This window comes from Polypterus senegalus, chromosome 12 (genome assembly GCF_016835505.1).
Source record: "Polypterus senegalus isolate Bchr_013 chromosome 12, ASM1683550v1, whole genome shotgun sequence".
Taxonomy (NCBI): domain Eukaryota; kingdom Metazoa; phylum Chordata; class Cladistia; order Polypteriformes; family Polypteridae; genus Polypterus; species Polypterus senegalus.
Genome location: NC_053165.1, coordinates 29,238,515 through 29,253,442, shown reverse-complemented (window position 1 = coordinate 29,253,442; position 14,928 = coordinate 29,238,515). Strand labels below are relative to the sequence as shown.

General features: G+C 35.7%; 1 protein-coding gene across 9 annotated transcripts in view; it reads left to right on the top strand.

The window, feature by feature from the left end:
- The window catches only part of LOC120540046 (voltage-dependent L-type calcium channel subunit alpha-1C-like), a 1,017,626-nt gene that overhangs the window by 572,051 nt on the left and 430,647 nt on the right, over positions 1 to 14,928 (top strand). For all 9 annotated transcript variants that reach the window (XM_039770507.1, XM_039770503.1, XM_039770506.1 and 6 more), the window contains exon 5: positions 7,651 to 7,790. In XM_039770507.1, the coding sequence (XP_039626441.1) occupies positions 7,651 to 7,790 (140 nt within the window). The remainder of the gene's footprint in view (positions 1 to 7,650; positions 7,791 to 14,928) is intronic.

Sequence of the window (14,928 nt, the reverse complement as noted above, 5' to 3'; positions counted from 1 at the left end):
AACAGTAGTACAACTAGAAACTTAAAGAAGCAGCATTGGTCAAAGTTCAGCAGCTTCTTGAAATGTTCTGCAACCCCAGTGCTTTATCAGCCAGTAATGGAAAACCTTTAGAACATGATAAAATTAATTTCTATTGCAGACTTCATTGCAAGTGTATCTTATTGACTTAAACAATTTGTAAGAGCTAAGTTACACAAAAGCCGCACAATCAATAATATTTAATGAATGGTCAAAAGTTTAAAGGAATGTAGTATATACCATCTTCAAACTGTAAACAGAAGTAGTAATTAAAGTTATCCCAGCTAGGCATTTAACACACAATTAGACTGCTAAAGTAAAGTGTACTGTTGTAGTAACTCAACAAGTTATTGGAATAACAGTGTTCAAAAGTAAGAGGGCTTCACGCCTAATGTTTGTGAAAACAGCTGGTTAATCAAAAAACAATTCAAGAATTACTGTTAAATGTTTCGTTACTTATGCAAAAAAAGTAGTAACAGATGTGGAGTCTGAGTAACACCAAAGTAATATTCTGTTTTTAAACAGCCAATTTAAATAGATAGTGACTTGTGTATATATGAGTATAAATATCTGACTGTATGTGTTTACAGTATATATTGTGACAGATAGAGGGTGCTATCGTCCTCTTGAACCCTCAGACTATACGCCAGACACCAGGTAAAAGTCCAATATGTTGACTTTTTATTAATATACCTTGCACAAAGCACCCTCCACTCCACAATACTCATACAATTACACAATACAATTCTCAGTAAACCAATCCTCCTACTCCCAGACGCGTTGCCACCCTTTCACCCAGCTCAGCTCAACATCTGGGATTTCCCATCGTCCTTTTATAGTCCCTGACCTGGAAGTGTTTCCAATCCTTCAGTCCATGTGACTTCCTATCACTTCCGGGTCAGATAAAAAGTCCTTTTCTTCATCACAGAAGTACGTCATTTCCCCTGTTGCTTTGCCTATTACATACTTCCGGGTTATAGGGCACATACGACTCTCTGGGCCTCCCTGCAGCGTCCTCTGTTGGCTCCTGTGGTATCCAGCAGGGCTGTAAAGGAAAACTCAATCGTCCATGATTCCCTGCTGGTATTCGGGGTACCTCCATGCTGCAGGGAGTGTTCCACATGGCGGCCTGGGGGAAAGCGGCCATATACCACAATATATAAGTTTTAGAACACCTCAGGTATTCCAGTTTTTCTTCAACTGTAGTCAGCTGAAATGCAATGAATGACCTAATTGCTGAAAGGATAAGTAGTAAACTGCCAGAGGTTTAAATTTACGGTTTAGGTTAGCATAAACCGATAAAAAGGAAATTTCTGAATATTACAAAAGCACCTTCTTCAGAGAACAATTAATAGGTTACAACAACAACATTTATTTCTATAGCACATTTTCATACAAACAATGTAGCTCAAAGTGCTTTACATGATGCAGAAAGAGAAAAGAGACAAAATAAATAATTAAAATTAGGGAACACTAATTAACATAGAATAAAAGTAAGGTCCAATGGCCAGGGGAGACAGAAAAAAAAAAAACTCCAGACGGCAAGAGAAAAAAATAAAATCTGCAGGAGTTCCAGGCCACGAGACCGCCCAGCCCCCTCTAGGCATTCTACCTAACATAAATTACCTCAATCAGTCCTCATTGTATTCAGGGTTCTCATGGAAGAATTTGATGATGATGGTCATGTGGACTTCTGGCCTTTAATCCATCAATGTAAGGACATCATGTTGCTTTGATTAGGTGGTGGTGGATTGGTGGTGGTGGATTGCCACCAAAGAAAACCGGAAAAAGAATTGAAGAGAAAGTAGGGGTTAGTATGGATTTTGGAGCCACCATGAGTAATAATGATAATTAATTGAATATACAGAGCATCAGGATTTAACTAAGATGAAGCTATGAGAAAGCAATGTTAAAGTAATGTGTTTTCAGCAGTGTTTTAAAGTGCTCCACTGTTTTAGCCTGGCGAATTCCTATCGCAGGCTATTCCAGATTTTAGGTGCAAAAAAGCAGAAGGACACTTCACCACTTCTTTTAAGTTTAGCTCTTGGAATTCTAAGTAGACACTCATTTGAAGATCTAAGTTTACGATTTGGAGTGTAAGGTGTAAAACATTCCGAAATATAAGATGGAGCGAGATTATTTAAGGCTTTGTAAACCATAAGCTGTATTTTAAAGTCAATGCTAAATAGCACAGGTTACCAGTGTAGTGACATCAAAACTGGGGTGATATGCTCAAATTTTTGTTTCTGAGTTAATATTGTAGCAGCTGCATTCTGCACTAGTTGCAATCGATTGATGTCTTTTTTAGGTGGTCCTGAGAGGAGTGGATTACAGTAATCTAGCCGACTGAAAACAAAAGTGTGAACTAATTTTTCAGCATCTTGCAATGTTATAAGAGGTCTAAGTTTTTCTATATTTCTTAAGTGAAAAAATGCTATCCTAGTAACCTGATTAATATGTGATTTTAAAATTCAGGTCAGAGTCAATAGATACCCCTAAATTCTTTACCTCCATCTTGACTTTTAATCCTAATGCATCAAGTTTATTTCTAATAACCTCATTATATCCATTATTGCCAATCACTAAAATTTCTGTTTTCTCTTTATTTAGTTTGAGAAAATTACTATTCATCCATTCGGAAACACAAGTGAAACATCGTGTCAGTGAATCAAGAGTGTTGTCGGCATAGCTGTGGTAACTCACATTATGCCTTGAGATAATCTGACCTAACAGAAGCATGTAAATCGAAAAGAGCAGCGGACCCAGGATAGAGCCTTGTGGAACACGATATAGAATATCATGTGTCTTTGAAGTATAATTACCATAACTAACAAAGAACTTTCTACCTGCCAGGTAGCATTCAAACCAATTTAGGACACTGCCAGAGAGGCCCATCCATTGACTAAGGCGATTTCTAAGAATATTGTGATCAATGGTATCAAATGCTGCACTCAGATATAAGAGGATGAGAGCAGATAAACGGCCTCTGTCTGCATTTACTCACAAGTTATTTAAAACTTTAACGAGTGCAGTTTCTGTACTGTGATTTGTTCTGAAACCCGACTGAAACTTATAAATAATAGCCTGTTTATTGAGGTGATCATTAACCTGCATATTGACTGCCTTCTCTAGAATATTGCTTAAGAAAGTCAGGTTAGAAATAGCAGAGGAGTCAAGATTATTTTTCTTCAGCAGGGGTTTAACTACACCAGTCTTAAGAGAGTCTGGGAAGACCCCGTATCTAATGACGAGTTTACTATGTCAAGAATACTATCAGTTACCACGCCTGATACTTCTTTGAAAAAAATGTTGGTATTGCGTCAAAGACACAGGTGGAGGGTGTCAGTTGAGAAATTATTTCATATAAATCAGGTAAATCTATCCTGGTGAAAAAATATAATTTGTTTATAATAGAGCACTGGGGTTTAAGAAGATCAGTATTGGAAGAGATGTACTATATTATTTCTAATATCATTAATTTTTTGTTTAAAAAATACAGCAAAAGCCTCACAAGTTTCACTGGAAGTATTTTGGAGGCATTCCATTGAGTGACCTGGATTTAGCAGACGATCAATTGTGGAGAATAAGACTCTGGGATTACTAGCATTGTTATTTATAATTCTAGAGAAATAACACCGCCTCTCAAGATGGACTATGTTGTTGTATTCTATTATTTTAACCTTCAATATCTCATAGTCCCTTCATTCAATATCCAATATTCATTCATAGTCATTCAATATCCCTCTGTTCTCTTTAGATCAGACACTCGTTGGGTCTTCCATGGTGTAACAGTGCTAGAAGATTTTTTATCTTTTCTGGTGCGACTGTATAAGCAGCAGCTGTCACCTTAGTATTAAAATTTTCCACCTTAACTATTTACATTATTCTCACTATTGTAGTAAGCACTACAAATGGACTGGTTGCTTAGAATATTTGTAAATTTTGAAGCTGCTGATGAATCAAGGAAGCATTTTTTAACAATATGCATCTCATGAATATTTTCTATCATTATTTCTATATTAAATAGAAATAGAAAATGGTCTGACAGACCAATATCAATGATCTGCTTCACATCAACATTTTGTCCTTTTCTAATTACTAAGTCTAACGTATGACCTGCTTTGTGTGTAGGCTGACTATTGTGCTGGCTAAAATCAAAAGAGTCCAGGAGGTTCATGAATTCTTTTACTTTCGGGTCACGCTGATTATCGATGTGAAAGTTAAAGTCACTGACTATTAGGAACGTGTCATAGTTCGTAATTAGAATTGACACCAAGTCTGAGAATTCCTCAAAGAAAGATGCATTGTATTTAGGAGGTCTATACATGGATAATACTAGAAACTGAGAAACTCCATGAATAACAACGGCAACATATTCAAAGGACTTGAATTTGCCAAAGCCGACATCTTTACACTTTAACTGGCTTGAGTAAATTTTTGCTAAACTGTCGCCTTTCTTACCTTGGCGATCCGCATGAGCAAAGCTGTAATTCGGAGGCGCAGATTAGATTAAAACAGCCGCACCATCAGTACTAAGCCACGTTTCACTACAACTTAGAAATGTTCTGCAGCAATTAAAGTAAATTGAGCCCTGCAAGCTGAAGCAAACAATTTGCACAGGTGTCCCAACTTGTGTGGATTACTTAAAAACCCTTTGTCATTCTTAGAGCAGAGTTGGAACACTCCACCCTTTGAAGTTCTACTAGGACAATATTATACTGTAGGAAGTTGTAAATTCCAGTGATAATGGCAAGAAAATGGCATTTAGCAAATGAAATGAGACATAGGCTTATTACCCTTGGAAGTGTAGGCCTTTCATTTAGAGAAATTGCACAAAATCCAAGTGTCTGTGAGTCCAGTGGTGTCCTATCCAGTCTGAAGGCAATTGGAAGCTTTAATAAAATTCTGAATAGGAAGAGATCTGGCAGACCTAAATTCACCAGCTTGCTTGATGGGCACGTCACAGCACAACAGCTTCAAGCACATCTTAACAGTGGTTGAAAAAACTAAGTCTCAGTTTATGCTGTGAAGAGGAGACTTTATGCTGCAGGTTTGACAGGGTGAGTGGCAGTAAGAAAGCCATTCCTTAAAGGACAAGATAGGGCCTTGAAATACTGGCTGTGGACTACTGGACTGGAAGAAAGTCTTATGGACCGATGAACCAAATGGTTTACTGTGCAGGGTGTTTGTATGGAATCGAGTTAGTGAAAGGATGGTTACTCAGCGTGTGACACTGACTGCCAAACACAGAGGATGAAATACGATGCTCTGGGGTTCTTTTGCTGGAGGTAGAGTTGATGACTTGTATCGAGTGGCTGGCATTCTGAATCAAAAAGGGTTAACACTGTTTGGCTGTTATATCAGCAACAGGTGGCTACTTTGATAAATCAAAAATTTGAATACAATTTTGCATACTTTATAATTCCTTGACTTATTTATTTATTTAGTATTGTTTATTTCTTCTATGCCTTGATTTCATTAAACATTAAGACATTAAACAGCACATATTTCTATAAAAACTGAAAAGACTGAGGTGTTGTAAAACTTTTTTGACTGGTAGAGTGTTATATACATATATATATACATATGCATATGTATAAATATATTTAAATATATATATATGAATCTATATATAAAATTTAGAAAGTTGCAAGCTATTTTGACTTTACTATGCAGCTACAGAATATAGAGAATAAAAAATTGTTAGTATTGCACATCTCAAAACAATTTTAAGACACACAGTGCAAAAGAACAAACACAACTACATTATTTTAATCCATGCTAGAGCACTCCATAAGCATAGTTTGTGCATCAATCTTTGCTGTTTTGTGGTTGAATTTTATGAAATGAAAATATGAATTTTTTAAAATTTGATTTAATGTTCAATGCGATAATGTAGAAGGTAGCCTCCTCTATAGGAGCCAATTTACCTAAGCGTATAATCTATGTTCCTGCCTCTATTCCACTATGCATAATTATCAGCATATAATGATCTCTACATGTTTGAACCATCCTATAAGAAGATATTACCAGCTATAATATTTAACAAAACGAGAGCACATACACCACCCAGTGGAGAACCATTCTCTTGCTAGAATATGCTATTACCAATTTTACCTTATCGGATCATATCCCTAAAGGTTTATATAGTAATGCAGTTGCATGCAATCTTTTTTTGTCCTAAGCACTGAGTCAGTCTGCAAATCAATTCCTAGCCCACAAATAAAGTTTTGGATAACAAATGAAGATTTTTACATCAGATCACATGTACTTGTCAGTGTCTTTCCTAGTATCTTAATTAATCACACAAATGTTCATTACTTTTATCTAACACTTTCTTCTTCTTTTTATTGGCTTTTTCCACACATTATGATACATTACTGCCATCTTCTGTTGTGGTGAATTCAACCTCTTAAAGTATTTTAAACAATCCTGTCCTTTTTAAGAATTGTAGTAGTGTTATAAAATTTTTGTAATGTTGCTTACAGATTTGTTAATTGATGAAAAACTACAGGCCTTAGGATATGTTCTGAAAAACATTTTTAAGTTGAGGCTGAAATTCAGGACACCGTGTGAAACTTAAAGGAACTGCTATTATGTAGGAAAAAACCAAGGTAATATAGCATTATAGTATATAGTGAAAAGGAAATCCAGTCTGTTATTTTTTGCAGAGGTTCCATTATTTTTGGTTTTTTTGGCTATTGTGAAAACAAAGCCAGAGAGTCTTGAAAAAGGTTGGAGCCTCCAAGAGGAAAACCTTATTATATTTTAGAAGTCTTGGGTGTAGAGGGCAGTAGCAAACACTGATGAAGACTGTTCCAGATTTTACAAGCAGATGTTAGCAACCAATTAGAACTGTTCTGTTAGTGGATCAGGGACCTTTTATTGGCAAAGAGAAGGAGGGCTAGTGGAAGTCTGACACTGTTTTTGATCCGGTTCACAACTTTCAAACTGCTGAGGAAACAGACGTGTATATTCCATCTCTGACAGGAAAGAAACTAGTATCTGCACTAGGGAGAAGTGGCTTGATTCTAAGGGTGGGGGACAAATTGATATTTATGTAAGTAACGCTAAATGACCAAATAGACAAGAATAACTGTACTATACTGGAATGTACAAGACTTGTTAATATATTGCAAAGCCCTGGATCTGAATTTTTAAACTTAAAACTAAGTTACATTTGTATGTTTGTTTTTGCCTTTATTTAGTTTATGTTTTCCGGTAATGTCAGGGTTCATTTTGGACAACTTTTTATTCTTTTTTTTTAATTATGTACTGATAATTAATGTACAGATGAATAAATGCATGTTATCTGTGTACTATCTAAAGTCCCATAGACCTTGACAATTAAATGTTTACTGCTACTCTTTTACAATACGTTCATTATACCTTTTATGAATAGAATGATTAATTTCAAGATATGTTTAATGCTGATTAATTACTGTTATTAATGGAGATAGAATTTAAGAAAAACTAAATGTCTCTGATTTGCCTTTCCATATTTTCATAATTTCAAGTGCAAATTCATTTTAACCATGAATATATTATAAAGATAATTTTTGTTTTAACTGATGATGTTTTTGGTGATTTATATAAATATAAACAATAATTTCTACTGATTTTCTTCCTCAGACTTTTTAGTGCTATTTTAGAACAAGCAACCAAAGCAGAAGGAACAAGCCCTATAGGTGGAAAAGCAGCAGGATTTGATGTGAAAGCTCTTCGAGCCTTCAGGGTTTTACGCCCTTTGAGACTGGTCTCTGGTGTTCCCAGTGAGTGATTTATTTTTTATTGTTAATACTAAAAATGTATAAAAATTGAAATTGTGCATAGTTCTTCTTTGATTTCAGTTAGACATGCTAATACTGTGCACATAGTTGCATGTGAAATTAAAAAGAAATGTACCATTACTTCATAATGCTGTTGAATCGTGGCCTCTTCTTAAGTGAAGTTGATATGTTAGTAAGGACTAAATGACATGCTGTGCATTTCATCTTTTCCACAACTTTTTTTTAATGCCCAAAATACTTCTGATGATTATTCAGGAAATCTGCATTTTACAAGGTTGTCTTTTAATCACCATTATTCATTCAGTATTTTAATATGAAGTTGTATGCTGCAACAATACATTTCCAAAGTCAAAATAAACCATTTTCCGTAGATATTTAACTGAAAAAGAAGTAGTTATAAGTTCAGTTATTATGACTTTCAAGGGGATTGAATAGTTTCCCATTTAGTTAGAAAGCTGAAATTTGGCAAGATGATATATCCAGGCTACTAGTTATCTATGGACAAGACAAATATTGGAACATCTCAAAAACGCTTCCGCTGATTAGACTGAAATTTAGTGACATCATAAAAAACAAACCTGTGTGTGGGTTGTTTTTCCAGTGATGATGCTGTAGGGACAAAAAAAGCACTTGTGCAGAGAATGAGGTTGCCACTTTATGCAAGTGAAGTATGGTGCAGCTGAAAGATGACATGTTTAATAAGTTGCTTCCTTGGGTACACACAGTACTCTCTATTTCTTAAGCTTGGTTTATAATTGATATACCCATGCTGTGAAAAATTACGTCATACACAGTAGCACATCCCCACAGCTGTCTAACTTTTCATCAATGTAGATGCAGCGTTGTTTATCCAATGCTGTGAATTTTCAGGAGTGCTAGTTATGTGGGTGCCAGAATATGACGTAGCAGGTCATTAAAGTGCAAGATAGACTTCAGAAAATATTTGAAGTACATCTGTTTGTCATGTACATTTACCCCACTCACAAAAATATTATACTCACCCTTCCTTCACTGCTTTTGGTTAATGGGTCTGGCACTCCATCTTCTCCTTTTTTAACCTCTTAAAGTCAGTAATAGCAGGCACAATTGCTTTGATGTGACATTGATAGGTATGCAGCATTGACTGGCATTGTCGCCTACTGACCAGGAGAATATCAATGTGACCATTAAATGGGCCACGTCAAGTATGAATGTGTTTTAGTCACTTACTGTGTATGCAATTTGTATTGTGGTCTATATTCTTGCGTCACACAGTAAGTATAAATAAGGCTTTACTCCTTGCAATATGGTATATCCGGGTGATGATGTCAGCCTTGGATTGTCAGTCTCGCTTATATACATATACTTTGAAGTGAAATACATGCAGTATTGTGGTGAACAGTGATGTCTCCTTGCAGGTCAAACCACGATGTGCTCCATAAAGCAGAAACAACTTCAAGATCTGCGTACAACACAACCCAGCAGCAATGACACGCTTTGGTTAGTTTAAGCACTTCTACAACTAAATAAGGGGTCCCCTACAGACAGTAAATAGAGGAGGTGAACATTGTACATATTTCACAATATTATTTCTTTTCATTTTTTCTGCACATTGCTTAAAAACATTTGATTCACTGCAATGGCCATGTGAATGTGCAGCCTGTCTACATCAATGCTGTAGGTAATAAGTTAAAATAAACAATAACTTAGTGTACAGTATATTGATTTTAATTTAAACCATCCAAAACTTTGTAATGGTACAAGTTTATAGAAAAAGTGTTACATTCAGATCTGACTGAAACTACCATTATTACAAGATACGCTAAAGGGCTATATATAATCATATTTGTATGATCATATTTATACCCAAAATGCCCATCATTCCTACTGATTACCCCTGTACAGTTTACTGAAAAATTGTGCATTAAAATGCCCATCAACAAAAGCCAAGGTCAGTCACTAGGAAAAGCAAAAACTTATCTATGTAATAAGTGCTTTAGTGATGGGCAATTAAATGTTGCATATTAAAGGGTAGGGAGCTCCAGAGAACTAATAATATTAATCCCTGATTTTACATAAATAAATAAATAAAATATTGTATACAACATAGAACTTAGTTATGTGGTACTTCTGATAAATCCAATCAACTGATGTCAGTATAACCAAGGCCCATTGTGTTAGAAATGACCATTACAGGTAACACAGATAGTATTTTTATATGTGTCATAAAAAAGGGTTGATTTGATATTCTAAAGCTACCTGCCACTTAATGAAAATTCTTCATAATGAAAACAAAGTTGCATTTCCTAGGTTCGCTTATGATCCTGGTTTCTATAAGTTGTATTAACTTTTCAGCAATGGATGAAAGTTTTAATGTAAATGGATATAAAGAGAAAATGTTCTGGTAAGTGAAATTTATAAATGCATTAATCAGCTTAGTCAAATCTTAAATATCTTAGTAGTACAATATTTAAAAGTTCAGCAATATATTTAATTGCAGATTAACATAAAGTGGCATAATGCTATAAGGTTTGTGCTTTTTATCGAATATATCTACATACCTCTCTAATTCCCTGGCCCTCTGTAAAGAATTTCACTTTGTTAATAGGCCCATCTAAAATGACTTTTGTAAGAATGTGTGTGTGATTGGGTACACTGTAATGGATTAGCATCTAGTCTTGAATGATGTGGCATGTAACCAGCTCATGTCAATGATTCTGAGAACTGGCTCCTATGTAGTATTTCTGATGCTGAGCTAGCCCAGTATAAGTGAGTGTTAAAGTATGCCCAATGATGGATATGCATCCAGTCCAGAATTGGCTGATTCCGCCTTGTTCAAATTTTGCCCCATACAAAGTTTAAATGGAATAAACAGGTATGAAAAATGGATATTATATTTATTGGGAAGCTGAAAATGTAGCACAGATGTATGTAGCTGTGCATTTTTCCTGTATCTGTGCAACCTTTTCTTTGGGTACTTTATCCCCCAACCCCAGTATCCCAAAGATGTACATAGTAGGTTAATTTTACAGTGCTTATAAAAAAAGTATTCACTTCCAATGGAAGCTTTCGCATTTCATTGTTGTGCAGCCTTGAATCACAGAGGATTTAATTGGACTTTTTTAACATTGACCAACATAAAAAGATTCCTTAATGTCAAAGTGAAAACATTTGTCAGCAAAGTGGCTTGAATTGATTAATTAATAATACAAATATAAAACACAAAATACTTGATCACTTAGTCATTCATCCCCTACAATATAACACTCCTAAATGTTCTCTGGCTTAGCCAGATGGTTTTAGGAGTCATATAATCAGTTCAATGGAGATCACGTGTCCGAAGTTTCAATTGGTTGTAGTCTAAAAGTTAAGTCTAAAAATGTATTTTTTTTTCTCCAGCTTTTGGAGTTTTTTTTTTTGTTTTTTTCTGTCCACCCTGGCCATCGGACCTTACTTTTTCTATGTTAATTAATGTTGACTCATGTTTATTTTTTATTGTGTCTTCTATTTTTGTATTCATTTTGTAACGCACTTTGAGCTACATTTTTTTGTATGAATATGTGCTGTATAAATAAATGTTGATTGATTGATTGATTGAAAAGCACCACTTCTGGAAGATCCAACTTGTGGCGAGTCATTATGGTGGACTAAACTACACAATGAAGACAAAAGAACACTCCATACAGCTCTGTGAAAAGGTGATTGAAAAGTACAAGACAGAGAATGGAGACAAAAAAATAACTAAGTCACTCAATATTGCTTGGAGTTGATTTAAATAAATCATTAAAAAATGGAAAGAGTATGGTATAGCTGTAAATTTGCCAAATGGTGGTTGTTCATAAAAACTAAATGGTACTGTGAGAAGACTTGTGAAGGGAGGCAATCGGGAGAACAAAGATAACTTTAAAGGAGTTACAAGCTGCACTGTATAAAATCGTGGAGACAACAACTGCTGCCCGCGTGATTTACCAATCACAGCTTTATGGGCGATTAGCAAAGAGAAAGCCAGTATTAAAGAAAGTGCATGTGACATCTTGGCTAGAATTTGCCAGAAGGCACATGGGAGACTGAATTCACCTGGAAGAAGGTTCTATAGGTTCTAAGATCAAAATTGAGCATTTTGGCCATCAGACTAAACACCATGTGTGGTATGTTCTCCACCATTGACGTATTGTGGTGGCAACATCATACTCTGCAGGATGCCCTGGAGGGCTTAGAGTTTAAACTAAATTCAGCAAAGTACGGGGAAAACCTCACTCATTCTGCAAGAAACTAGCACCATGGGAGAAGATTTATTTTCTAGCAAGACAACAACCCAAGTATAACAGAAATAGCTTACTAACAACAATGATAATGTCCTGGAATGGTCCTTTCAGAGTCCAAATCTTAAACCAATGCAGAATGTGCGGCTGGGCCTGATAAAATCTGTTCACTTGCAGTCCCCATGCAGGCTGACAGAGCTTGAGCAATTTTAGAAGTAAAACTTGTAGTGTCCAGATGTTCAAGGCCTAACACAGACTTTATCTTTATAATAATTTACACCATTTGCAGAGATCTGATTTCAGTTTCCCACAAAAGTGTTTCTTCTGTTAATCAATGTCAAAAAGCCAAATTATATTCACTATGATTCAATCTTCTATTAACAATAAATCATGAAAACTTCCAAAAGGGGATACATAATTTTGTAGTTTCTATGTATGATATGTTTTAAGTTCAAGTTTGACATGTGTACATAGTGAAGTTCTAACTTGTATTCCTCAGAACAGTGACAGTATTGCAATACAGTACCAACAAAAGATACAAACAAATAAAAGAAAAAAGGCACTTGCTTCCTGTTTTGTTCCCTGGGTGCACACGTTGCACATCTTCTAAATGGCTTCTGAACACTGTCTGGAATTTGAGAGCATAGAATCCACTATGACTCCCAAATTCTTCTCATAAGGTGTACTCTTGATTTTTCAGTCCTCCTATTGTATATTTTTACTTCCTATGTGTAATACTTTACATTTACTGACATTAACCTTCCTCTGCCACACATTTGTCCAAGCCTGTATGCTGTCCGAGTCCCACTTTAATGATTTAATGGATTTCAGACTATCTAACAATCCACCTATCTTGGTATCATCTGCAAACTTGACCAGCTTGTTACTTATATTTCAGTTATTAATATACAGTATATTAAAAATAGCAACAACCCTAGCACTGACCCCTGCTATTCGCCACTCTTAACATTGACCAATTCTGATAACGTTCCTCGCACTATTACCCTATAATTCATGTCTCTGACCTAATTCTGCACCCATCTAAAAACATCACCCTGAACTCCTACTTCTTTTAGTTTGATGCCCAACCTCTCATGTGGCACCTTATCAAATGCTTTTTGAAAGTTCGGATAAATAATATTATTTGCTCCACTTTGATCAAATCCTTTTGTTGCTTCCTCATAGAATTCCAACATGTTAGTAAAACATGACCTCCCATTGCTGAACCAATGCTGACTGTCTTTTTTCTATATAATGGGATAATATTTGGCATTTTCCAGTCCTTTGGAATTTCCCCAGTGTGCAGTGACTTCCTATAACTCTGTGTCAAAGGTTTATACATGTAAATATTATAAGGGTTAATATAAGCCGGTCCTGCAGATTTGTTTGATCTCTGCCTATTTAATCTGAGCAGTACTTCTACCTCTACAATTTCCAAATCAATCAGTACGTCTTTAGTAGTAGGTTATCTACTTCCTCACTCATGAAGACCTCAGAAAAATTATTATTTACTGTAGAGCATCTACTATTTCACTCTCTGCATTTTTTTCCCTTTACTATTCCTTCACCTCCTCCTTGCCTGTTTTTTACTGCTAAAATACTGAAAGAATCTCTTTAGGTCATCTTACACCTTATCTGCTATATTGCTCTCCAACTGTCTTTTAGCCTCCCTAATATCCTTTTTAATGTTTGCCGTCATGTTCTCATATGCCCTAAAATTTACATTGGAGTTATTAGTCTTGTACGCCTTATGCAGCTTCATTTTCTTTACATCTTTTTTTTATTAAACTTTTTATTAATCCACTGCAGAGTTTTTTTTTTATTTCCTTTTAATATGCACCTGCCATGCATTACATGTACAACATTAATTAAAGCTGTGCCTCTGCTCTTCAACTGTTTCCACACATAAAAGCTTATCCTAGTCTATCCTCACATTTGTACATTTGCTAAAAATTTGCCCTACCAAAGTTAAACTTAACAGTTTTAGTGTTTGCATCCACACATCCAAAACAATGAGAACTGAATTATATTGTTGTCACTTGACCCTAGTGGTTCAATCACCTCTACACCCTCACTTCTCTCCGGATTATTACATAAAACTAAATCCAGACAGACTTCACTTTGCGTTGGTGCTTTAACATACTGTGTTAAAAAAACTCTCACTCCTGCTCTTGTGCTGTGCTATTTGTAAGTGTAGCACCCTGCTAGTTGGGTATAATAGTAAACTCAGAAGTGTTTACTTGACGCTAAGTGTGCGCGCGATTTTCGGCGCCACGTTCGAGCGGGAAGGGAACTCGCGCGAGAAGCAGGTTCACGTCTCACCTGTGGAAGAAAAAAAACGCGGCTGCACAGTTGCGCGCTCTCCCTTTTTTTTAAGCGATACAGAGCTCGGTGATAAAGACTTTTTGGAGGACCGCCACAGCTGCATTCCGAGAGGCACAGCTGGCACGCAATACGTCTAACATGATTTATCCCAGAAGGAGAACATGCAAATAAGCAGTGTCAGAAATATCACAGGAAGCAACAACTAATCAGGGAACGCAATTAAATTGCGCATCAAGACGAAGCTGCTGGCGTCATCCCAGACTGAGCTGTGAGATTCCTGTGTTTAACCAAGGAGGAAAGTGAGAAGTGTGGGGAAAAAGTTCTGGAAGGACACCGTGAGTACACGTGAAGTTATGTCCTGCATATGAGCTCCAACTAAGCGCGCCAACGATTTATATATATATATATATATATATATATATATATATATATATATATATATATATATATATATATATATACTAGTAAGGTGTGAACCTTACTAGTGCTGAAACTCAGAAAAATTTAAGTTGAACTGTGATAATATCCCATAAGCGGTGTGTTTATATAAATGT